The 26,556-nt window shown below is 39.7% G+C and overlaps 3 protein-coding genes across 13 annotated transcripts in view; 1 reads left to right on the top strand and 2 right to left on the bottom strand.

Moving 5' to 3' along the window:
- GPBP1L1 (GC-rich promoter binding protein 1 like 1) overlaps positions 1–5,712 on the bottom strand; it is a 52,450-nt gene extending 46,738 nt beyond the window's left edge. For 2 of the 5 annotated variants that reach the window (XM_008151199.3, XM_054720399.1), the window contains exon 1: positions 3,775–3,891. The gene's annotated coding sequence lies outside the window, so the exon portion shown is untranslated. Of the gene's footprint in view, positions 1–3,657; positions 3,733–3,774; positions 3,892–4,282; positions 4,340–5,693 lie in introns of those variants that run through there. The other 3 variants (XM_054720397.1, XM_028160107.2, XM_054720398.1) reach the window with 3 other exon arrangements.
- Positions 5,713–5,880: 168 nt separating this feature from the next.
- On the top strand, positions 5,881–13,017 carry TMEM69 (transmembrane protein 69). Of its 2 annotated transcripts, XM_054720555.1 has the most exons (4): positions 5,881–5,971; positions 8,169–8,347; positions 8,432–8,570; positions 10,154–13,017. In XM_054720555.1, the coding sequence occupies exons 3-4, from the start codon at positions 8,529–8,531 to the stop codon at positions 10,865–10,867; spliced, it is 756 nt and encodes a 251-aa protein (XP_054576530.1). In that variant the 5' UTR covers positions 5,881–5,971; positions 8,169–8,347; positions 8,432–8,528; the 3' UTR covers positions 10,868–13,017. The 2 variants fall into 2 exon arrangements, with proteins under 2 accessions (XP_054576530.1, XP_008149544.1); XM_008151322.3 differs by lacking the exon at positions 8,169–8,347.
- A 2,886-nt stretch (positions 13,018–15,903) lies between these two features.
- IPP (intracisternal A particle-promoted polypeptide) overlaps positions 15,904–26,556 on the bottom strand; it is a 33,410-nt gene continuing 22,757 nt past the window's right edge. For 5 of the 6 annotated variants that reach the window (XM_054720550.1, XM_054720548.1, XM_054720551.1 and 2 more), the window contains 2 exons: positions 23,816–24,036; positions 15,904–16,339 (listed from right to left, as the gene is read on the bottom strand). In XM_054720550.1, the coding sequence (XP_054576525.1) occupies positions 16,115–16,339; positions 23,816–24,036 (446 nt within the window). In that variant the 3' untranslated portion in view covers positions 15,904–16,114. Of the gene's footprint in view, positions 16,340–23,437; positions 23,531–23,815; positions 24,037–26,556 lie in introns of those variants that run through there. The other variant, XM_054720552.1, reaches the window with a different exon arrangement.

Raw genomic sequence — 26,556 nt, 5'->3', positions numbered from 1 at the left:
TGGTTAATATAAGGCAAAATAGTTTTATCATAGAAACGGAAGGTAGCCCTAGCTGGTTTGGCTCAGTGGATAGAGCAATGGCCTGCGAACTGAAGGGTCCTTGGATTCCATTCCAGTTAAGGGCACATACCCAGGGCTAGATCCCCAGCAGGGTGCATGCAGGAGGCAGCCGATCAATGATTCTCTCTCATCATTGATGTTTCTATATCTCTCTCCCTGTCCCTTCCTCTCTGAAATAAATTAAAAAGTATGTATTTAAAAAAAGAAAAGGTAAATTTAATTAGTATGTTAAAAAATCAACTTGAAAGACAGCTATGTTGTTAACCTTGAATATTTTTGTGTTTACTTGTTACACCACCAAGTTCTTTGATGGCAGGAAATGTTTTAAGGTCATCTAGGTATTCCTAGCACCCAGCATGCTGATACTGGCACCATACATAGTTCAGTCTCTTGCAGTTCTTCTTTTTTTAATTTATTGGAATTACATTTGTTAAATACATAGGTTTAAGGTGTACAATTCTATAATATATCCTCTGCATATTGCACTGTGTTCACCACCTCAAGTCACGTGCCTCTGTATTTCTTAAAAAGGAGAATAATTGACATGTTCTGTCTAAAAAATGAAAAATAGCCCTGTCTGGTTAGCGCATCATTCCGATACACCAAGGTTGTGGGTTCGATCCCAAGTCAGGGCACATACAAGCATCAAACAATGAATGCACAATTACTAGTAAGTGAAACAACAAATGGATGTTTCTCTCTCTCAAAAAAAAAAAAAAAAAAAAGAGAGAGAAAAGAAAAGAAAAGAGCCCTAGATATTTTGGCTCAGTGCATAGAGCATCAGTCTTCGGACTGAAGGGTCCCGGGTTCGATTCCGGTCAAGGGCACATGCCAGGGTTGTGGGCTCCATCCCCAGTGGGGGAGAAGGGCATGCAGGAGGTAGTCAGTCAATGATTCTCTCTCATCATTGATGTTTCTTTCTCTCTCTCCCCCCCCCCCCCCGTTCCTCTCTGGGAAAAAAAAAAGCAACAAAAAAATTAAAAAGTAAATAAAATAAAAAATAATTTGCCCAAAAGATCAATTAAAGGCTGATTGTTCGCTTTAGTAAAGGAAAATAACTATTAGAATCCTTTAAATACATCTGCCTAATTCAATGGTGGGCAAATTCATTAGTCAACAGAGCTGCAAACCGACCACTGGCCTAGTTTATTTGAAATCACCTATAGAAATCCAATTTACATAACAATAGCAATATTTTACCTCTTTAGTTAAGATATACTTTTGGACAAAAAAAGTTTAGCTCTGCTTATTGAACTATTATTCAAGTTTGACTATAGTCAGTTCTGTTTTGAGCAGACTTCAGTGGGAAATAAAATTCAGAATTTGATTAACAGTCATTTATGAGGCAGTATTATCTATGCACCACGTAGAATTTTTTACCATCCATTTGAAAAACCATATATACACACACACCAAAATTTATCTTTTCTATGGACTACTTTTCCAACTGATCCTTTAAAATTTTGTGTGTTCTCATCTTTCCAATAGCTTAGGTTTAAATACTAGCTGGATGAGTCTGGGCTTTTTTTTCCTCAACTAAAAAATTAGGGGTAAAACAATATTTACCTCATAGGAATAATAAATTAATAAATGTAAAGCACTTCAAGGAATAGTCAGTCCCTGGCACATTAGAGTTATCACTGTTATTAAGTGTATACACTTTAATAATAAAACATATGCAGTCTGCTGAAGTCTGATTCAGAATTGTATTTTATCTTTAACTGAGCATTTGAAAATGAATTTGTAAGTAGAAATGTGCCCCAGATCTCTTACTATTCCAAATTTATTAAAATCGTTGCATGTGCCCCCTCCTTAGCCAAGCTTTTAAACAGCCACTGATAGAGAAAACTAGTTGAAATCACTCAAAATAAAAAAGGTTTCATAACATTTCCCCCCCGCTCAAATTTCAAGAGCTCTGATAGCATACTATCCAGAATCAATCGAAAGAATGTTTATATCAATATATACAAACCATTTGAGTACCCTGAAAAAATTACAATAAGGTCGCATCTAAGTTTATGGGTCCAGTAGGCAACGATGACAAAAAAAAAATCCAAACTGACTTGTAATTTCTACAAAGCACTTTAAATGTTTTTCTTTTTTTTGTAAAACCATCAAAATAAGAACAACAAAATATCCTAAAAAATAAACTGACAAAAATAAATGTTTGTAGTGAAAGAATGTAGGAAGGTAAATTGACACTGACTCTCTTGGGGAAAATGACAGTTTATTTAACTATTAATTCCAAAGTTCTCATTCACATTAGCATTTTATTATAGTTTACAGATTACAATTTGAAACTCAAGCACCTTCCCAAACACTTAAGTTAACTGTTTCTGGTTTACATTCTCTGCCTTTTTGTTTTCAGTTATACTTCTGGAACTTATAGTAAAAAAAAAAAAAAAAAAAAAGCAAACAAAAAGACAGGCTTTTGTTTAAAAGGGCACAATAATCAGACGCTCCACAGCTCAAGTTTGTTTTCACTTGTCTTAACGCTCTAATAAACGACCCAAACTCAACAGCACTCGGATTCCCTTTCCAGTATTACACATAAAAGACCTCAGAAAAAGCCAGCAGTCCACCAAATTACAAATCTAAGTGTGTTGAAGAATACCCGTCACTTCACTTCTGGAAGGGATTTACACAGGAAAGTGACTTGTTACTGAACTAAAACACGAACCACCCATCAACTCCGTTTTTTCCTAAGCAATAAATATCAAAGAGCAAGTTATTTCCAGAAATATGACAAACCAACCTCAGAACACAAAGTTGGATGATAAAATTAACACCACAGAACAATTTCAAAACTATAAGCAATTACAACAAACAAACCCCGCACCCACTCTTACGTAAACTTTTGGAGTAAGCAAACTTCTTTGGCCTCACCTACCAAGGCCTTTTCAAGATAAGACACCAATTACAAGAAAACCAAAAGATCAAAAGATTAAGTTGTCCCCGTAGGAGAAACAATAAAAAATTTAAGACGACTTAACGTATTTTAAGTTGCCGAAGCTCAAGGCACTTCCCCAAGCTACAGCCATTTTAGATTCAGCGTTTCTTTAGAATTTCACCGGGGGTGTGGGGTGTGGGGTGTGTGTGTGTGTGTTAGGGGTGGATTTAAAACAGAAACAAAACAAACAAAACACCCTCATCGTACTTCAAGATCTACCAGCTTTTTTCCGAGGGTCGAGATGGTAGGTGCTAAATCCACGAAAACACCTCGCTACCCAGGAGAACCGGAACGTTGGGGGTTAAAGGTCTGTCCCCCTCATACACACCGCATTTGACTAACACGGTTATTTCCTCATTATTTTCCTTCATTGGAAAAAAGCCCTTTGGCGCTAAGCTAAGAAGAAAAAGAAACCCGTAAACCGAGTCCCTCCACCGCCGGGCTAAAGCGCCTGGAGAGGAGCCAGAGAGCCGCAGGTGAGCGTTCCGACCCGCAGACCAAGTTGAAGTGGGAGCCCTCCGGCAGCGCCGCGGCGCCGCTCGCGCCCGAAGCCCACGCGCGGCGGGGGGGGTTGGGGGTGTCCGGTGCCAAGCACACGACCCGCGGGCTCCGCTCCCCTTCCCCGGGGCCCACCTACACCCAACCACCTGTGTGAGAGCCTCCTCCAACTTGTTTCCACAGACGGCCGGTCAGGCACCGGGGGGAGTCCCGCGCCGGGAAAACCTACAGCTCTCATGGCCCCGCTGTCGGGAACTCCTACTCACTGGGCAGCGGCCGGGCTGCAGCTAGGCACCAGACGCGGTGTCTGAGGACGCGTCCTCGGCTTCCTGATCCCGCAGAGCTGGAGAGCCCACAACCATAACAAAGCTCTCCCCAAAATGGCTGCCCGGCCCACACTGCCCAGGAGGGGCACGGCGGGTGGAGGGGGAGGAGCGATGATCAGCCCAGCCCGCCCCCATTCAACACCGCCTCACACACCCACCCACTCCCAACGCCCACTGGGACGCACGCGCACGCGCCCTGTTCGGGTGACCCCGCCGGCGCCCCACGCCGGCATCGTTCGGGGCACGTGAGCGGCGGTTATGCCCTGCCCCACCCCCAGCGCCCTCCGCCTCGGTTAGAGGCGGGGCCCGCAGACTTCTGTGCTCCCTTCACCTCCCCGGCACAACCCTAGGGCCTGGACGCGTGTCAATGAGTGGGGGGGTGTATATGTGTACCCGCTTTTCCCTGCTCCTTCGTTCCTGACCCTCCCGCACCCCACCCCCAAATTACCTCTACAAGTACTAGCAAACCGGTTTCGTAGGAGCACGCGTTTGCCGACCCTTTCCCACCTTCCGCTCCTTCACGAGCGCGTGTCGTTAAGACTCCAGCCCCCAGCGGGCCACACGACCGGGCTCCGGAGGCGGGCGCTCCGGCGCGCGACGCGCTACCCGTCGGGAGTGGTAGTTCCGCCTGACGGCTGGCGTCACGCCCTTGACGAGCACCGTGCGGACGTCTGGCCTCTGCCCAGCAGAGAAGCTGTTCTCTCAACTAAAGTCTCCTGGGGATTGCGCGACGGGAAGGGGCGGCGCTGCCAAGACACACAAAGGAGGAAATAAAAGCGAAAGCCTGTCGCGACTAGAAGCGGTTACAATTTCGAAGAGTTTGCCGTGAGCCCATCCAGCACTGGAAGCTAAACCACATGACGACCGGCAGCCAGGAAGCTGGGCTACCCAGAATCCGGAGGGATGGAGAAACTGGCTAGCGTGGGCCTCTTGAGCTGTCCTTTTACTTGTCTTAAGAAGACCACTCAAATTGCTTGGTGCTGTTCCTCTTTGAAGGATCGTAAAATGGAGGCCCAGAGAAGGGAACGAACTCGTCCAATGTCACATAACCGACAAAAATTAAAGCCAAGGGTGACAGGATGAATGATCTTTTTGAATCACCCCCAAAGCTCTTACCACACCTTTCATGAGCATGAAAATCCTTCCCCTGTGCTCTTAAAAAATTATTTATTGACAGTATTACAGATGTCCATTTCCCCTTTCTGTCCCCTACACCTAGTCCCAGCCCCACCTAGGCCTTCCTCACACTGTATGTTCATGGGTTATGCATATATGTTCTTTGGTTAATCTTTTCCCCTCCCCTCCGCCGTCCTCCCCTTCTTTCCTTTCTTTAAAAAAATATTTTTATTGACTTTAGAGAGAAGAAGGATAGAGAGAAACATCCATGAGAGAAAAAAATGTATCAGCTGCCTCTTGCACGCCCCCCACAGGGGATTGAGCCCATAGCCGTGACCTGATTCATGGTCCCACGTTCTACCTTTGAGCCACACCAGTCCGGCTCCCCTTATTTCTTAATGAAGTTTCCAGGCCCTAGCAAAGAGAATTGAAGTAAAAAGTTTTTTTTTTTTTTCGTCATACCTTGGTGCCTTATACAAAACTGGAATTCTGTTAATATGGAAGACAGAGAAATGGATATTGGATAGGCAACTAACACTATGTTCCATGTTTACTTTTGCTTATTAGGACCCTAAATCGTAGTGAGATATGCCCCGTAGATCTGAGAAACCCTGTTGTTATGCACACTAAAAGAGTTCCAGAGATAACAAGCAATTTGGCCAACTCACACTTAGTCTAGACTCCAAATCTTTCCTACCTTCTTCCACCATCACTCTGAGATTGTTTCAGTTGTTGCACTTTACCTTCCGAACTGCCTAGGAAACCTGGAATAGAGAGGCAAGGATCCTTCAGGTACCCTACAGACTTCAAAAGCCGGATTTCACTAAAGAGAATGACCAAGACGGAAAGGAAAACCCAAAGTAGGAACCACTTAGCGCTGCTCACGATCCCACCCGGATTCATTTTTTTCAGTTGACAGGAAGTGGAGGACTATCTAACCGCACTTGCCGGAAGTGCCTTTTCAGGAGTACTTGGCTGTTCTTGCAGCTCAGCTTTCCATCTCTCCGCGCGACACTGTCAAGTGAGTAGTAGGGCTGCTGCCAGAAATGCAGGTTGGAAAGGGGGGGAAGGGGAGCGGGCAATAGGGGTTGGCAGTAAACCAGAGTCACGGGCATTGTCGGGGCAAGTTTACCGAGGATCCGAGAGTTCAGACTCCATCCCCTTTTCTCAGACGTAGGCTCTGAGGCTTGCAGTTTGCAACTTTTTCTTTTGGAGCAGTGGAGATACTGAGAATTTCGCATGAATTGAAGCGGATTAACCCTTGGGTCTGTTCTTAATTCCCTAACAAATTGGCCGTCCCCGGGTTTTAGGCTATCATTTATTCGCTTTAACTCACGAGTTGGAAAGCACACATATCACAGTGCATAGAGAGTTCCAAAGGTGGAGAGAGCGCTGGGATTTTAAGTGGGGTGGTCCAGAAGGCCCTTAAGCAGGTGATTTTGCATAAAAGTGATTGTGTGGGCCCTGCAGATAAATGTGTGTCTGGGAGTTACGAGGTGTATGTGGTGGGTGTCATTTTAAGATGTACTCAGAGGCCCAGGATAACTTAACTCACTACTTGCTTCCTATGTATAGAATGACGACATTGACCAGTATACAGGAATTCTCAGATTTGTGATCAAGAAATTAGTTCATTGCCTTTGTTAGAGCGTCTTTCCCATAGCCAAGGTTGCGGGTTCCATCCCAAGTCAGGGCACATACAAGAATCAACCAAGAATGAATTAAGTGGAACAACAAATCAATGTCTCTCTCCCTTCCTCTCTCTCTAAAAATCAGTAACTAAAAAACCCCACACAAATAAAAGAAGTTAGTTCATTAAAATTGTTAATGGAGAGGCAACTGTGGGTTTGGGAATTTTTTTTTGGGGGGGGGGGGGCGTTTAGACTCCTCATTCTCCTGGTTAAGAGTGAGACACACACTCACACACAAGAAAATAAAAAAACGGGGGGAAAAGAACGAAGAATGGGACTCGCATAAGACATATGGATTCATATTCTCAGTCACTTTACTGGCTACTTATGTAAGTAATAATAAATCAGTAATAAAAAAGCATTAAAAAAGAATGAGGAGGAAATAAGAATTAAAAATTTTTAAAATATATATTTTTATTTTTAAAATGTATTTTTATTGATTTTAGAGAGGAAGGGAGAGGGAGAGATAGAAACATCAATGATGAGAGAGAATCATTGATGGGCTGCCTCCTGCACGCCCCCTACTGGGAATTGAGCCCGAAACCCAACCATGTGCCCTTGATCAGAATGGAACCTGGGACCATTCAGTCCGCAGGCTGATGCTCTAGCCACTGAGCCAAACCAGCTAGGGCAAAAAAAAATTTTTTTGTTAATCCTCACAATGGATAATTTCCCATTGATTTTTAGAGAGAGTAGAAGGGAAGGGGAGAGACAGAGGGAAACATCGAAGTGAAAGAGACACATCAGCTGGTTGCCTCCAGCATGCACCCGGACCAGACTGAGCCTGCAACCTAGGTATGTGCCCTTGACCAGAATGGAACCCGGGACCCTTCAGTCTGCAGGCCGATGCTCTAGCCACTGAGCCAAACCGGCTAGGGCAGCAAATATTTTTTGAGTGCTTTGTGTTGGGGACAGTTCTCAGCTCTTTACATGTATTAAATGATTTAATTTTTACAGCGATCCTGTGTAGTTATTATAATCCTTATCTTCAAAGGTGAATGAATTGCATCTTAGCAAGATTAAATGCTTGTCTGAAGTCTCAGCTAGTAAGTGGTGGGGCAAGGATTCCAATCTAGATTGATTAACTCTGAAGTTTGTGCTCTAGCTTACAAACAGTCTCTCAGCACCAAGTTATGAGGTTTTTGTAATTAATTAGTTTTTGTATATCAAATACAGTGTCTGGTTCACAGCTGAATTGTATTATTATCATTATTTTGAGCTATAAACTCCTAAGTCCCAAAATAAATAAGGGGGGGGGGGAAGAATAGAGATGCTATGACATTCAGTTTTAAAGATAAGAAATTGGCACTTCAAGGAAGCAATTTATCTAAGGACACACAGCTGGGAAATGATGGTTATCTGTAAAATCCAGATCTCTGTGCATTAATATTTTCAGAGAAGGAAAGGATCTATTAACATGTTACTGATTTTTTGAAAATGTTAAAGTTTTCAAAGGAAACTGTTATATAGAAGAAATTCTCAAGTTACTTTATTATTTTTTAAAATATATTTTTTTATTGAATTCAGAGATGAAGAGAGAGAGAGAAACATCAGTGAGACTCATCAATTGGCTGCCTCCTGCATGCCCCACACTGGGAATTGAGCCTGCAACCTGGTCATGTATCCCGATCAGGAATGGAACTGTGACCTCCTGATTCATAGGTCAATATTCAACCACTGAGCCATGCCAGCCAGGCAATTCTCAGGTTAGTTTAAGAAAATTATGTATAAAATGAATAAAGTTAAGTGACATCTATTTGTGTTTTTTTGACATCTTATTTTGTACACAGCAACATGCTTCTGATTCAGCGTGTCCACTTAGCTATAAAAATACATTAATCAGAACTGCCTGGCATCTTCCTGAGCAAGACTTCATTAGGTCCCAGTATGCTTCACTTCATCCAGAAGTTTTCTCAAGCATCTTCAAAGGTTGGTTTATTTAGCAAATATTTGAGCACTTCTTGCCAGGAATGGTTTGGCTGGGCAATAGCAGTGAAAAGGAAGACAAAAAAATCCTTTCCTGATATTTGTGTGTGTGTGTGTGTGTGTGTTTGTGTTTGTAAAGTACAAATAAGTAAAATATTTAATATATCAAGTGGTAAGTGCTATGGAGTACTATAAAGCAGGAGAAGGGAATACGGATTATCAAAAATAGACTTACGCAGGGGAGGGTGTGGGAAAGGGGGGAGATCAACCAAAGGACTTGTATGCATGCATATAAGCATATCCAATGGACACAGACACTAGGGGGGGTGAGGGTATGAACTGGGGGGTAGGGGGGCAATGGGGGGATAAGGACACATATGTAATACCTTAATAAAGACTAAAAAAAAATAAAAAATAGACTTACGATTGCACTTTATATAAATGGGGTGGTCAGAAATTAGGGAATGGGCCATACAGGTAGCTCAGAGAAGAACATTCTAGACTAAAGGAAAAAAGAGGTCCCAAGATGGAATCATTCCTAGCATTTTGATGAATCACCAAGATTCTTAAATAACTTTCATTTTTGCTTTCATCTAACACTTCTCGAATTACTTGTAATCTATTTACTAGTTGAAGTCTGGAATCTGCTTACTAAAGTATAGAATCAGCAGAGAAGTTTATTTGGTCACATAACACAAAAGGCACAAGGATTTTTTTTTAAGGCAAAGAAAAAAATATGGTCCTGGTTCTCAAGTCTACTTACAATTTTAATTCACTGTGAGAATTATAAATGGAAGTACACATAGGGTACTTACTTAAAGGACTGGAGGAAGTTGTTTTTTTTTTTTTAAATATATTTTTATTGATTTCAGAGAGGAAGGGAGTGGAAGAGAGAAAAACATCAATGATGAGAGGGAATCATTGATTGGCTGCCTCCTGCACGCCCCACACTGGGGACCGAGCCCACAACCCAGGCATGTGCCCTTGGCCAGAATCAAACCTGGGACCCTTCAGTCAGTTTGGCTCTGTCCACTAAGCCAAACCAGCCAGGGCAAATTGGAGAAAGTTTTAAGCTGAATTTGTAAAAACAGTTCCCAAATAGAAAATTAGTAAGCCAGAATGCTAGGCAGAGACATGTAGAAAGGCATGGACCTATGACAAGTATGCAGTGTCCATAAAGCTATATTGGAAGGTACACTGCTTTTCTCTACATAAAATAGTATTGCCTCAGTGATTAGTGCAACTGCTTTTGCAATTTGTAAGTACAAGAGGCAGTTTAGAATGCCAAATACTAAATATCCAGTCTTTACCTGTTCTTCTTTGAGATATTTTCTCATGGGATAAGATTAGTATTAAGTCAAAACATAACTGGCTTCTATTCAGTAGTTTCTTTTGTATTGGTATAGCTGTTAATAGTCTTAGCCAGCAATAACATCACTCTATAGTCCAACCTTTCTGTAAAGTTCGATGTGCTAACAGAAAGCAGTTTGTTTTTATATTGTTCTAGTTTGGAATTAACTAAGACATTTGGTGATACACATTTTTAAAAATCTGCTTTTGTCTTCTGGTTTATTTTCTCTATGTAGATGCTGAAGTACTCTTTCACAGTTGGACTAGGAGCCAGCAGGAGAATAGAAACACTTTCTCTCAAGGCATGTCTCCAACAGAACTTTTCACCTTTGTTTCTAAGGCCTAGGCCTTTCTCATCATTTCCAGTGTGTATGAGCAAAACACAATACTATCATACTTCCCCATGCAGCTTTAAGAAGAAGCAGAAGGAAGAAGTGCTTCCAGCCAGGCCACCAAAAACTATCACGTACCTGCCTGACAGCCCAAAGCCAGCATTATACATCTCTCTGGCGGGACTAATCCCCTTCCTTGCTCCACCACTGATCATGGTGATGATGAAGACTTACATCCCCGTATTAGCTTTTACTCAGATGGCTTATGGAGCCAGTTTCCTATCTTTCTTGGGAGGGATCAGATGGGGTTTTGTTCTGCCAGAAGGTAGTCCAGCCAAACCAGACTACCTCAATTTAGCTAGTAGTACAGCTCCTGTCCTGTTTTCATGGTTTGCCTTCCTTATTTCTGAAAGGCTCAGTGAAGCTATAGTCACAGTAATAATAGGTTTGGGGATAGCATTACATAATGAACTTTTTCTTTTGCCAGATTATCCCAAATGGTTCAAAGCCTTGAGGATAGTAGTCACTTTTGTGGCCTTTTTATCGTTTGTAATCACTTTATTACTTAAAGATATTTATCCAGAGAAAGGACCACAGAGACCTGGTCAAGTAGAATAAATATAAAAATACTCGGTAGATGATGTTAGCACGTTGGCTATACAGCCTTGTAAGGTTGTTTTACATATCCTTTTTTTCTACTACTGTTTAGCTCTTTGTTTCCCACTAATGGTAATTTAGTCATATTTTTTCACTTCTAAAAAATCTATTTCATAGGAATGATATGATCAACAGCTTGAAAATCCCTAACAAGTCCTTTTTATGTTATATTAGGTTAGAGTTCTCATTCAGTCTTAGGAATTATATAGTGGTCCACTCATTTCAAAGTTTTATTTTGAAAAAAAAAAAAAAGTAAAATTAAAAGCAAAAGATGAAAAAAAATCCCTTTTGCTAGAGCCTATGATCATTGAAAAACATATACTCTCCCATTTCAAGAGGAAAACTTCAGTCCATGAATGTCTGAAAATAATAAGCGTTCCAGGGTAGAGTTTTCATTGCAGCTGCCCCGGGGATTGCATCCCCAAGCTCATTTTACCTGGTATAACCTAGTTATATGAGCTGAGACGATCTGTGGCTCTAAAGTCATTTGGGAGTAGTGTCACAAGGGGAAGTCATGTTTAAAGAGAATCTGGACACTTTCCTAGTTTTTATCAGGATATTTGGCAGAGTATAGATGCAACTTACCATCAAATAGAACACCAGCAGGTCAAAATTATTTAAAAGTTAAAGCCGTTAGTACATAAAATTAGGAAAAATCAAGCTGGAGACATCTTGATATTCTAATGAATAGGGCTATCTAGTGTTACATGTTAACTCCCAGAAAGCTTTTTCAAAACAGCAAAAATATCACCTTAGGATTATAATTTGAAAACCTTGTCTTTTGAGATTCTTAGTCTCATAAAAAAGGAATTTATGTAAGAATTATTTCACCTGGTATGTTATCTTTGTATAAGTATTCAAATATCAAATTTCATAAGTAAATTATATACATATGATTTCCGTGCTAGTGGTTCTTTTAGTGAAGAGATAAGAGTCTAGATTGGTAGCCTGTTTACTTTCTTTTTTTTTTTTAATATATTTTATTGATTTTTCACAGAGAGGAAGAGAGAGGGATAGAGAGTTAGAAACATCGATGATAGAGAAACATCGATCAGCTGCTTCTTGCACAACCCCTACTGGGGATGTGCCCGCAACCAAGGTACATGCCCTTGACCGGAATCGAACCTGGGACCCTTCAGTCTGCAGGCCGACGCTCTATCCACTGAGCCAAACCGGTTTCGGCGTGTTTACTTTCTTACACACCTGTTATGTATCGAATTGTGTGTTGAAGTCTTAATCCCCAGTATTTAAAAATGTGACCATATTTGGAGGTAGGGTCTTTACAGAGGTAGTAACGATTAAAATGAGGTCATAAGAGTAGGCTATAATGTAATATTACTGGAATTCTTATGATGGGAAAATTTAGAGACAACATGTATACAGGGAGAATGCCATGTGAATGTGAAGATGGCTATCTGTATGTCTAGGAGTGAAGCCTGGAATAGATCCCTCCCTCTAAGCCTTCAGAAGGAACCAATTCTACCAACACCTTGAGTCCAGACTTCCGGTCTCTGAAACTATAAGACAATAAATTATGTTTAAATTTCTGTGCCTTGCTAGTGTGGCTCAATGGTTGAGCATCAACCCATGCACCAAGAGGTCACCAGGTCAATTTCTGATCAGGGCACATGACCAGGATGTGGGTTTGATCCCCAGTAGGGGACATGTGGGAGGCAGCTTATCAATCTTTCTCATTCATGTTTCTATCTCTCACTTCCTCTCTCTAAAATCAATAAAAACATATTTTTAAAAATTTATTTGGTACTTTGTTACAGCAGCACTAAGCACACAAATATAACACCACAGAGCTAGAACTTGTTTGGATCATTGTGAAGTATACCAATTAAAGCCTGTGGCTGAAACCACCACATGATCCTTTATTAAGGTAGAGAACAGTTTACTATAGCCTGATAATAAAGGAAAGAAAACTCATACTCTTGCCCTATCCGGTTTGGCTCAGTGGATAGAACATTGGCCTGCGGACTGAAGGGTCTGGGTTCGATTCTGGCTAAGGGCACATGCCCAGGTTGCAGGCTCCATTCTCAGTAGGGGGTGTGCAGGAGGTAGCTGATCAATGAATGATTCTCTGATGTTTCTATCTCCCTTTTCCTTCCTCTCTGAAGTCAATAAAAAATATATTAAAAAAAAAGAAAACTCATACTCTTCAGAAGATCATTCTCAGAAGGAAAAGCAAAACCTTGGAAGAGCAAAAATCAAAATACTTTATTAGTATATATATATATTTTAAAACAATCTGTCATTACCTAGGAAACAATAAGCATATTTACAATTACCTATTTTTCAGGGATCATCTGGACCTATTAAGGCCAAACATTGTCTTGACATTACATTTCTGCCACAGTAGTACAGAATGCCCCCCTTTCACAGTGCCATTTTAGGTTGCTAGGCAATAATGAAAATTAAATTAGGAGTATTTTATAAATCTCTTTTGAAAGCAGATTCTCTGTAACTAGAAATAATAAAGGCACATGAACTTAATCTAAAAATTAACTTGACATTTCATTCCTTTACATTTTACAGATCCCAATTAGGTATTTGTGACCTTTCAGACTTTCAGAGCTTTCTGTCTGCACTATATGAGCTTTTCTTTCTTTTTTTGGAAGATTTTTAAATTGACTTTTAAAGAGAGAGAAAAGTAGAGAGAAAGAAACATCAATATGAGAGTGAAACATTGATTAACTGCCTCTTACACAACCCCCACTGGGGATTGAGCCAAATCCTGGGCATGTGCCCTGACTGGGAATCGAACTGGCAACCTTTTAGTGCATGGGATGATGCCCAACCGAGTCATGCCAGCCAGGGCCATAAGCTTTCCTTAATACAAGCATATGGTTACGTTATGAAGAAAAGTATTCTTGTGGGCCAATCCAAATACACTGAGTGGCCAGATTATTATGATCTCTGAATGCATAATAATCTGGCCACTCAGTGTATATCCTATATAATAAAAGGCTAATATGCAAATTGTCCCCTCGACCAGGAGTTCGACCAGCAGGCAGGCCGGCCAACTGCCCATATCCCCTCCTCCTGGCCAGGCTGGCTGGACCCCACCCATGCACGAATTCATGCACCTGGCCTCTTACACACACACACACACACACACACACACACACACACACTGAGTGGCCAGATTATTATACGTTCAGAGATCATAATAAATAATAATCTGGCCACTCAGTGTATTTTGGATATTAATGCTACCTGAGTCTTTAATGCTTACATAAAGTTTTCATTCTAAATAAGCTGTTGATACTTATAACAATATACTGAAGGACTCTAGTAAAGAAAAGGGGGAATATACTAATCAATCCTGGAATCAGCTAGGTAAAAACCTAATTGTATGCAAGATCTTTCATATAAATGGCTCCAACTGACTAGTAGAAATAAAAGTGATGATCATGTACATAAATATTTCTCTCAGAACTGGACAGAGAACAATTCTTTAAAATGCTTCTCAGGGGAAAAGTAAGTTTTGAGAAGTAGTTTCGGATTAGAAGCCTTTCATCTTATACTTATGAGTCAGTGTCTATAAGAATTTTCACAGGTATCTAAAATTCTACCTTCTCCAAGTGAGGCAGTAGCTTTGTAGTAAACTCATAATTAGGCTTTCCCAAGTACAAGTAAGCTTTACAAAGCTAGATGATCTAATAAAATTCCATCTTCCCAAAGCCAAACAGATATTTTTGGTGCCTATTTAGAAAATAGGGGAGAAATTTAGTAGGTGCATACCACCTACTGGGGTCTATCACCCATTCCATCATCCTATTGCAATAAAGGACTATCACTAAGAACCTCCTCTTAATTATTTGCATTCTCAGGATCAAGACAAAAAACGTGAGCAAAAGTTTTTTTTTTTTTTATGCTTTTATCTCTCTGTATAAGTAGCTAGATAGTTTTAACAGTAGCTATATATGTCCCTCCCATATATCTCTGCCAAGAAAAAGTATGAGGCTAACCCTGGTAGGTGTGGCTCACTGGTTGAGTGTCGACCTATGAACCAGGAAGTCACAGTTTGATTTCCGCTCAGGGCATATGCTTGAGTTGCCGGGCTCGATCCCCAGTGTGGGGCATGCAGGAGGCAAGCAATCAGTGATTCTCTCTCATTGATATTTCTAACTCTTTCTCCCTCTCCTGCCCTCTCTGAAATCAATGCAAATATATATTTTTTAAAAAGTTTGGGGCTAGTGAAACTCCTAGCATGAAGTAAAAGTAGGATGTTGTTTCATTGGCTATTCACTGTAAATTAAAATATGGCCAAGAAAAATTGTGCTCTGGCCCTAGCCAGTTTGGCTCAGTGGATAGAGCATCGGCCTGTGGACCAAAGGGTCCTGCAGTTTGATTCTGGTCAAGGGCATCTACCTTGGTTGCAAGCTCCTCCCTGGCCTGGGCCCCAGTCAGGGCTCATGCAGAAGACAACTAATCGATATCTCTCACGTTGATATTTCTCTCCATCTTTCCCTCTCTCTGTCCCTAAAAATCAATGGAAAAATATCCTCGGGCGAGGATTAAAAAATAAAAGAAAAAAAGAAAAATTGTGCTCTGGATTGCATTATGAATTTTTGACACCTTGAAACTGTTCCACTGATACTCTTTTTTTTAAATAATATATCTTTATTGATTTCAGAGAGAAGGAGAGAGAGAGAAATAGAAACATCAATGATGAGAGAGAATCACCGATTGGCTGCCTCCTGCATGCCCCACACTGGGGATCAAGCCCGCAAACCGGGCATGTGCCCCGACCGAACCGAACCCGGACCCTTCAGTTCGCAGGCTCTATCCACTGAGCCAAACCAGCGAGAGCTCCACTGATACTCTTATATCCCACAGGGTCATATTACAGCTTGAATTACACTGGAGAAGCTGCTAAAGGGGCTACTTGCCAAGAAGTTTCTAGTAAATAATTTTTACAAATAGGACTCTACTCCTAACTGAATAATTCTTGAGCATAAATAGCATTTCTATTAGTAAGCGTGGCAAATTTTTGTGAGCTCTTTATTAATTTAGGACATATTCCATATCCTTTTCACTAAAATTCTTAGAAAAATAATCTTTAGTTATTTATCTATCAAATACATGGAAAATTTAACAGAATCAAAGGGTCCTATGACCAAAATACATGTGTGATTTGCAAAAAGTCAGAACCTATATTTTCAAAATGTTTCTTGTGCTCTCTTGACAGTTTATAGTTCATAGTACAGCAACACCTCCTTCACAACGACTGGTGATCATATTACCTATTTCAGTCCATGTATCTGAATGAGGGTTATAAACTTCAACTGAGTCCAAGGTACCTGGTGCCAAGAAATCATGGCTGGAAGTTCGACCTCCAGAAACATACAGAAGCCCATTGACTGCCACAACACACATGCCTGCTCTAGGCACTTTCATTGAGGCAACTTCAACCCACTTTTCCTAGTTAAGAGAAAAAAATAAGTTAGCAGTGTCATCAAATAATAATAGAAAAAAACTGCAAAGAAATCAGATACTATGGTTCTTTTTATGTTTAAATTTCAAACTTACAATCCAGTCACATCAGTATATAGAACATTTTAAAATAAACTTTCAAGTAGATGTAGACAAAGTAGTAAATTTAGAGGAAAATAATGGAAAAGTCTGTGGTTAATTATAAATTATTATCACAAAGTCAATCTAGAGATTCTATATAGGCAGGCATTCTGTAAAACTAGTTCTATGGAATACAAGTAGGTAATGTGCGCACGCACGCGATAACTCTTCATGAAAGTGACATAGCAAAAAACACTTGCCAAATTTATTTGACCATGTAAATCCTTTTTGCAAGGACCATCTAGTGGAGTTAGTGACTGCAAAACATACTTCAGAAAAGTAGTATAGATCGGGGTTGGAAACCTATTTGTGTAAGACTACAAACTAAGAATTTTTTCCACATTAAAAAGTTATTAAAAAAACAAACAAAAATAAGCCAGGCTGGTATGGCTCAGTGGATTGAGCGTCATCACATGGACCAAGAGGTCCCAGGTTCAATTCCAGGTTAGGGCTCATGCCCAGGTTGTGGGCTCAATCTCCAACAGGGGGCATGCAGGAGATAGCTAATCGATGTGTCTCTCTCATCGATGTTTCTATCTCTTTCTCCTTCTTCCTCTCTATCTAAAAATCAATACAAACATATGAAAAACAAACAAAAATACCCCTACCCAGTTTGGCTCAGTGGATACAGTGTCGGCCTGCAGACCAAAGGGTCCCAGGTTCGATTCTGGTCAAGGGCATGTACCTCAGCCCTGACTGGTTTGGCTCAGTGGATAGAGCGTCAGCCTGCCAGCTGAAGGGTCCCAGGTTCGATTCCGGTCGAGGGCATGTACCTGGGTTGCGGGCACATCCCCAATGTGGGGTGTGCAGGAGGCAGCTGATCGATGATTCTCTCTCATCGATGTTTCTAACTCTCTATCCCCTCTCCCTTCCTCTCTGTAAAAAATCAATTAAAAAAAAAAAAAAAGGGGGGGGGGCATGTACCTCAGTTACAGGTTCCTCTCTGGCCTGGTCAGGGCTTGTGCAGGACGCAACCAATCGATGTGTTTTTCTGACATCGTTATTTCTCTCTGTCTTTCCCTCTCTTCCACTCTCTCTAAAAATCAATGGAAAAATATCCTCAGGTGAGGATTAAAAAATAAATAAATAAAATAAGTAAATAAATATAAAAATGCCAAAAGAAGAGATTGTGGCCCTTGAACAAAAAGTTTGCTAACTCCTGATATACGTTATTCCCTGAAGAAATTTCAATAAGCTGTATAGCCAAAATGAGTTATAAATCCCTACTTCCGAGAAAATTCTATACCCAGAAAATAGAAAAGTTAATAAAGGTCCTGGGAAATAATCAAGAGAAAAATGAGCAAGTAGCCAGGTAAAAAGGATCCTGGAAATAAAGTAAATGATGAACAAAGTTTATAAAATCATGAAAAGTGAACAATGATTATTCCTCAATGCTAGTAAGTGAAATTAAAAAATATATATATTGATTGATTTGAAAGAGAAAGAGGAAGGGAGGCAGAGAGGGAGAGGGGGAAATATCAATTTGTTGTTCTACTTATTTATGTACTCATTGGTTGATTCTTGTATGTGCCCTGACAGGGGATTGACCCCTCAACCTTGGTGTATCAGGACTACATTCTAACCAACTGAACTACCAGGCCAGGTTTATCCCTGAGGACAGGGACTTAATGAGCCTCACATCCCAGTATCCAGTATAGCTGCACCACATTATATAAAGTCAATGTGTGTTTGCTGATTTGAACCTAAATGTATGTATGGTATCAAATGGGTACTAGACTTATTGTGGTAATCACTTCATAAGGTATATAAATAGCTAATCACTATGTTGTACATACCAGAAAGTAATATTGTGCCAACTATAATTGAAAAATAAAATTTAAAAGCCCCAGATATAAATATTTCCAAGATTCTAAAGGAAAGCATAAACATAGTGATGGGAGAAGTGGAAAACAAAACAAAACAAACAAATAGACCTTTTAGAGTTAAAAAATACAGTATCTGAAATGAAAAATTCCCTATAGTGGCTTAGACACTACAAAGTAGAAGTTTAGATATGCAGAAGTTTAATGAACTTAAAAACAAAGCAATAGAAACTACCCAAACTGAAGCACAGAGAACAAAGTTTCAATTATGCAGGGTGAATAAGTTCTAGAGATATAATGTTCAGCATGGTGACTACAGTTAATAGTACTATATTCTATACTTGAAATTTGCTAAGAAAGCAGATCTTATGTACTCTCACCACACTCAAAAAAGGAACAGGGTACTATGTGAGGTGATAGATATATTAATTAGCCTGATTGTGATAATCATTTTATAGTGTAAACTAGAGGCTCAGTGCATGAATTCGTGCATGGGTGAGTTCCTTCAGCCTGGCCTGCGATCAGGGCTGTTTCATCCAGTCCCAGTTGGCAGGACCCCAGCAGCAAGATAACTTACGGGTCAGAGCGTCTACCCCCTGGTGGTCAGTGCGCATCATACGACTGGTCAAGTGGTTGACTGATTGGTCAGACACTTAGCATATTATGCTTTTATTATATAGGATTATTATATAGGATGTATATCAAAATGTCACACTGTACACCTTAAATATATGCAACTTTTATATGTCAGTTATATCTCAATAAAGCTAGAAAATAAAAACAAACTGAAGAACAAAGAGAAAAAAAGATGGGGGGAAATTTAAGACCTTCAGTGATCTGTGGGACAATATCAAGTGATCTTACATGCCTATTATTGGAATGCCAGTAAGAGAGCAAGAAAATATTTGAAGAAATATGGCTGACAACATTGATGGAAGCTATATTCCCAAAGATTCAAGAATGTCAGTGAATTCCAAGCAGGTTAAACACAAAACTCCAATGAGAAACACATAATCAACTTATTGGAAACCCATGATAAAGAGAAAATCTTAAAAGCTGCCAAAGAAAAAGAGACACATTACATACAGGGAAAACTACTGATTTCCCATCAGAAACAAAGCAAGAAGATAAACACCTTTAAGGTAATGGGGAAAAAAACACACTCAATAACCTGTAATTCTATACTCAGCAAAATATCTTTAGAAGTGAAGGTGGAAAAAAGGAATTTCAGAAAATGGAAGTTAAGCTAAGCTAAGAGAATAATTGCCAGCAGAGCAACACTGAAATACTTTTAAAAGTTCTTTAGGCTAAGAGAAAATGACATGAGATACAAACTTAGCTCTGCACAAAAGAATAAATAAAACTAGAAATGGTAAACATATGCATAATTATCAAAGACTTTCTCGTTAAAATGTATTTCAAATATAATTTATTAAATAACTATAACAATAAATACAGAAATAAAATAGCACAAAGGATTAGAGTTGGGAATGAAAGTATGTTTTTATGTTTCTTACATTGAAAATAAAGTAGTATAATATTATTTGAAGTTAAATTTGATACATTAACATATACATGTATATAATGTAAATTTATATAATATATAATGTAAGCCCTAAAGCTCTTAGAAAAAAAGATGAAGGGATATGGTTAATTGCAAAATAAACGACACAATCAACATAAAGATAGAAAAGGGGGGGAAAGGATAAAGAAATGGATTATACAAATAAAAAACAACAAAATAAAAGTCTAAAAACCACCCATATCTGTAGTGGTGTTACATATAAATAGTAAAAACTCTACTCCATTTGAAAGTCAAATATTGCCAAATTGCATAAAAAACATAGACCAAGGGAGATCCAAGATGGCGATGTAGGTAAACATCTAAACTGCTGCCGTGCACAACAATTTCAAAACTACAACTAAAAGACAAAACGTCTATCACCCAGAACCACGGGAAAGCTGGCTGAGTGGAAGTTCTACAACTAGACGGAAAGAGAAAAGAGCATTCAGGGCACAAGCGCTGAAAATCTGAGGTAACAGAGGCACGCGATCCGGCTGGCGGCGGATCCCAGCTGGCAGCGGGCACTGCTTTCTTCAATCTGAAGAGACAAGCTCCCGATCTCTCTGAAATCCAGTTTCTGGGGAGAAGCTGGACTGTCTGCCATCTGGTCAGAAAGTGAGGGTGGCTTGCTTGCAGAGCTGCATGCAAGACTAATTGTTTGCTGTGCTGAGGCGCAAGACGAGGGACGCAGTTGGAGAGGCAGAATCGGCTCACTGCCAGCCATTGCTGTTTGCCACGCCCTAGCCTAGTGACACCCTGAGACTCCGACCCACACAATCTACAAACACACCCAAGCTCCAAGCAGCGGCTTTTGCATAAGAATGGCCTTCTCTATTGCAGTTTAACCAGCAAACTTGCAACCCGGTGCAGACAATTCCAAAGCCTCCAAGCTCCAAGCAGGGAGGAGAGGGCTTCGGTTCTCCCTGTAGCTCCTGCAGGGTAGCCTCAGACAGTAGCTGAACTGCACCCCATTGGAGATCCAGAAGCCAGTGTACCTAGTGGTCAGTGTGAGACACTAGATTTCAACTCCTCACATCCATAAGTGACACATTCGAGAGGCGGACTCAGTGAGCACCAAAGCCTCACTGAAACAAGGCCTGTACCATAAGCGTGTCTCCAGCGCAGCAGTGCTTCCATTATAGACACAGCGGGTCCTCACAGCCAATTGGCCTGGAGGTCAATTCCTCCCAGTGTACCAACAGCAATCAAGGCTTAACTACACCAAGACTTTGCACTCAGCCCACAAAGGGGTGTACCAAGAGCAACCACCTAGGGTGATTGGGGAAGCTGAGCTACTGGCCCCTATAGGTCACCTACCACACAAAGCTACTCCGTCAACACAGGGAGGCAGCCAAAATGTGGAGACACCGAAGCATGTCACGAATGGGAGAGATGGAGGAAAGTAAACTACTGGACGACACAGTGTTCAGAACCACATTTATAAGGTTACTCAAGAATCTTCTAAAAACCGCTGAGAAACTTGAAGAGACCTTCAAGGACCTTAATGAGAATACCAAAAAAATGGAAAAGGACCAGTCAGAAATTAAGCATACACTGTCTGAAATAAAGAATATATAGAAACTCAACTGGAGATCAACATACCCCAAGAGTCAAACCAAAGATCTGGAATATGAGGAAGCAATAAACACCCAACCAGAGAGGCAGAAAGAAAGAAGAATCCAAAAGTATGAGGATAGTGTAAGGAGCCTCTGGGACGGCTTTAAGCGTACCAACATCCGGATTTTTGGGGTGCCAGAAGAAGAGAGAGAGCAGGATATTGAAGGCCTATTGGAAGAAATAATGACAGAACACTTTCCCTACCTGGTGAAAGAAATAGACTTACAAGTTCAGGAAGCACACAGAACCCCAAACAAGAGGAATCCAAAGAGGACCACACCAAGACACAGCATAATTAAAATGCCAAGGGCAAAAGACAAAGAGAGAATCTTACAAGCAGCAAGAGAAAAACAGTTAGTTACCTACAAGGGAGTACCCATACGACTGTCAGCTGATTTCTCAACAGAAACTATGCAGGCCAGACGGGAGTGGCAAGAAATATTCAAAGTGATGAACAGCAAGAACCTACAACCAAGATTACTCTACCCAGCAAAGCTATCATTCAGAATTGAAGGTCAGATAAAGAGCTTCACAGACAAGAAAAAGCTAAAGGAGTTCATCACCACCAAACCAGGATTACATGAAATGCTGAAGGGTATTCTTTAAGAAGAGGAAGAAGAAGAAAAAGGTAAAGGTAAAAATTATGAACAACAAAAAGACATCAAATACATACCTACTAACAAGTGAATCTAAAAATCAAGTGAATTTTAAAAAAAAAAAATTTGAAGAACAGAATGGACTGGTGAATATAATAGAATCAGGGACATAGAAAGGGAGTGGACTGACAATTCTCAGGGGGAAGGGAGTCTGAGGGGTGCAGGAAGAGATTGGACAAAAATCTTATACCTATGGATGAAGATAGTGGTGGGGGGTAAGGACATGGGGTGGGGTGGGGAATCAGGTGGGGGGTAAGGACATGGGGTGGGGTGGGGAATCAGGTGGGGGGGAAAGAGGAACACCTGTAATAATCTGAACAATAAAGATTTATTATAAAAAAATAAATAAAGATGACTCTCAAGTCTTTATCTATAAAAAAAAACATAGACCACAACTATATGTTATTCTACAAGAGATGCAATTTGTGAAGACATAGATTTAAAGTAGAAGGGAAAAAAAGATATACCATGCAAATACTAATCAAAACACAACTTGGTTCATTAATGGTTGCATTAATATCAGACAGAGTAGACTTCAGAACAAAGGTTATTACAGAGGTAAAGAAAAACCTTTCATACTATGAAAGGATAAATTAATCAAGCAGACATAATAATCTCAATGTGTGTAGACTTAATAACAGAGATTTAGAAATGTAAAGGAAAAATAGACAAATCCATGATAGGTGGAGATTTCAACACTTCTCTCTTAGTAATTTACAAAACAATGAGACAAGTTGGAAATACTTGAACAACACTAATCAAGTTGACTTAACTGACATTTATAGAACACTACACTCAACAACAGCAGAAAACAATTTCTTTTCAGGTGCACATGAAATATTTACCACCACAAAGTATGCGCTTTGATCACAATGAAATTAAATTAGAAATCACTTACACAAAGATATCTGGAAAATCCCCAAGTATTAGGAAATTAAATAACATATTTCTAACAACTCATTGGTCAAAGAAGAAATTACCAGGAAAATTAGAAGATATTTTGAGATAAATGCTAATTAAAACAAAACATATCAAAATGTGTGGGGTGTAGTTAAAGAAGTACTTGAAGACAACTTATAGCTTTATAGGTTTATTACATTATAGGAAAAGAAAGGTCTGAAAGTCAATCAGATAAGCCTCCACTTTAAGATTCTAGAAAAAGAAGAGCAAATTAAACCCAAAACAAATAGAAGGAAAAAATAGGAACAGAAATAAATGAAATAGAAAGTGGACAATAAGTAGAAAAAAAAAATCACCAAAAGTTACTTTTGAAAAGACAAGAAAACCTCAATGATCAATATCATCCTCATCAAAAATGTACATCACTACAGATCTTTTTGGTTGTTAATCCACACCCGAGGAAATTTTTCCACTGATTCTGAGAGAGAGGGTGAAGGGGGGGGGGGGAGAGGAGAGAAGACAGAGAGAGAGAAACATTGATGTGAGATAGACACATCGATTGGTTGCCTCCCACACTAGCCCAAACCAGGGCCAGGGATTGAGCCTGCAACTGAGGTACGTGCCCTTGACCATAATTGAACCTGGGGCCCTGCAGTCTGCAGGCTGACGCTCTATCCACTGAGCCAAACTGCTAGAGTATTACAGATCTTAAAGACATTAAAAGAACAACAGGATACTAAATATTTGAAATCATCCAACCTACCTCTTCAAAGGAATATTTTTCTACAGTATGAAGAGCATCTTGAGTCTCATTCCACCCTCCAATAGAATATATGCAGTCATTGAGTGCAGCCACCCCAAGATATGCTCTCCTGGTTGCCATTGGAGGAAGTGGAGACCAACGCTTGGAAAGTGGATCATAAACTTCAAAAGAACGAAGTTCTATTCCTTCAGTGCTGATGCCCCCAATTACATAAATTAAACCTGGAAATAGAATATTTTTACTCAGATGCTATAGAAAATAGGACACAATAATTAGCAAACATTGTGATCTCAGTTTGTTATATTTAATATAGGACTATAACAATTTTTTTAACAGAAAATTGACCTCTGTCTAGTTTATTATAGCTCACATTTAAGCATGTTACAGAGTTAGGGGTATGAATTTACAGTGTAATTAAATTTTCAATGAACCTAATGATGCTATAAGAAAATAAATGTCAGACAAGAATTTCCCATCTTATTGTCTGATTGATGATCTCAAGTTCCATATGCTACCATGTATAGGTAACAAAGGAAAGGGAAAGGGACTTTTTTTTACCCCTAAAAAATATTATGCATTTAAACCTGGCAGGCGTGGCTCAGTGGTTGAACATTGACTTTATGACCAGGAGGTCATGATTTGATTCCCAGTCAGGGCACATGCCTGGGTTGCTAGCTGGATCCCCCAGTAGGGGGTGTGCAGGAGGCTGATCAATGATTCTCTCTCATCATTGATGTTTCTCTCGCTCTCTCTCTCTTCATCTCTGAAATCAATAAAAATATATTAAAAAATATATTATGCACTTAAACTGTGAAAGCCTACCTGTTGTTCAGATGGACATAAAATAGATAGTTGAATTTAAATTATAATATTTATATGGCTAGATTAAAATATCAGATCAATCACGAGAGTATAATAGAATATAATTCATAGAGAGTTCCTTTTTAAATTTAAATTTGATTGAAACTAATGGTTCTGTCAATTTACAATTATTTCTGAGTACCCAGTGTGTTTCCCACATTCTAAAGTGAGGAGCTATCGGTTATAACTCCTCACTTTAATGGCATTTTAAGAAATGTGAGCTAAATGTTAATAAACTTGGGTTCTAGCTCCAGCTATCTAGTAACCAGCTATGAAAAAAGATAACTCACAACCTTCCTAATCTTCAGCTTCCTCATTTATAAATGAAGGGGTTGAAATAGATAATCTCCAAGATGCCTCTCTGACTCTATCATTTCTAGATGGGAAGATAAAAATAATAAATATAAAACAACTAGAGAACATTGTAATATTAAATAATATAGTTTGCACCATGTCATTTGTACATTTAAATGCTGGTGGATATCTGAGAAAGTGTTCACAAAGCAGGAAGAACTTGAGCTGGGAACAAAGTAGGCTGAGTTGTCATATAACAATGGGCAGACTACTTCCTACTCTGCAGGTACATATAAATTTGCTCTCTAACTCTGGACGGAGAATCAGGTTTTATTTGACAGAACTAACTATCTCTCAGGGTATAATAGACAAAATAATGTCCGTACACCATTATAATATTTTGTGCACGGGGTGGAGGTTGTCCCTCGGGCCAGCCTGTACCCTCTCCAACATTTTTCAAATCTATTGTAGCATTATATTCTACGTGGACTGAATCACAATGTACCCTAAAAAAAAAACACTGAAAAAGCCGATAATAAGAGAATTTGAAAATTGTTTTTTTATATTCTCTCCGTACTTAGAAATACTTGCTAAGGCCTGAATGGGAGACAAAATAACAATAAAACATGACATTTAATTTAGTTTGTTTATTTTTTAATCCTCACCCGAGGATATTTTTTCCATTGATTTCTAGAGAGTGGAAGGGAAGAGAGAAACTGATGTGAGAAAGACACATTATTGGATACCTCCCGTATGCACCCCTATCGGGGCTGGGAAATCTGCAACCAAAGTACGTGCCCTTGAGATTTAGTAATGCTAATGGTCTAGAACCATAACACAAACAGGAATTGAACCTGAGATCCTTCGGTCCATAGGCCAACACTCTAATCATTGAGCCAAACCAGCCAGGACAAGAATGACATTTTATTTTTATTTATTTATTTAAAAAAAATATTTTTATTGATTTGAGAGGAAGGGAGAGGGAGAGAGAGAGAAACATCAATAATGAAAGAGAATCATTTATCAGCTGCCTCCTGCATGCCCTCTACCCGGGGACTGAGCCCACAACCTAGGCATGTGCCCTTGACTGGAATTGAACCCGGGACCCTTCAGTCCACAGGCTGATGCTCTATCCACTGAGCAAAACTGGCTAGGGCAAGAATGATATTTTAAATGCTTATTTTGCTAGTCAGGTGTTTTTGCCTATCTGTAATTTTAAATTCTAACTTTGTTTATTTTGGACAAAAATAAATTATTTGATAATACAGAAATAAAGAAATAAGAAGTTAGCCGAAACCGGTTTGGCTCAGTGGACAGAGCGTCGGCCTGCGGACTGAAAGGTCCCAGGTTCGATTCCGGTCAAGGGCACGTACCTTGGTTGCAGGCACATCCCCAGTAGGGGGTGTGCAGGAGGTGGCTGATGGATGTTTCTCTCTCATCGATGTTTCTAGCTCTCTATGTAAAAAATCAATAAAATACATTAAAAAAAAAAAAAGAAATAAGAAGTTAAAAAGATATGAGGTTAAAAGCAGAACTTCCATATTGTTAGTGTTAAACGTTTAATACTAATAGACAAATATATTTTT

This window comes from Eptesicus fuscus, chromosome 9 (genome assembly GCF_027574615.1).
Source record: "Eptesicus fuscus isolate TK198812 chromosome 9, DD_ASM_mEF_20220401, whole genome shotgun sequence".
Lineage (NCBI taxonomy): Eukaryota > Metazoa > Chordata > Mammalia > Chiroptera > Vespertilionidae > Eptesicus > Eptesicus fuscus.
Note: the sequence above shows the minus strand (reverse complement) of the source record. Positions and strands in the feature narration are given on the sequence as shown.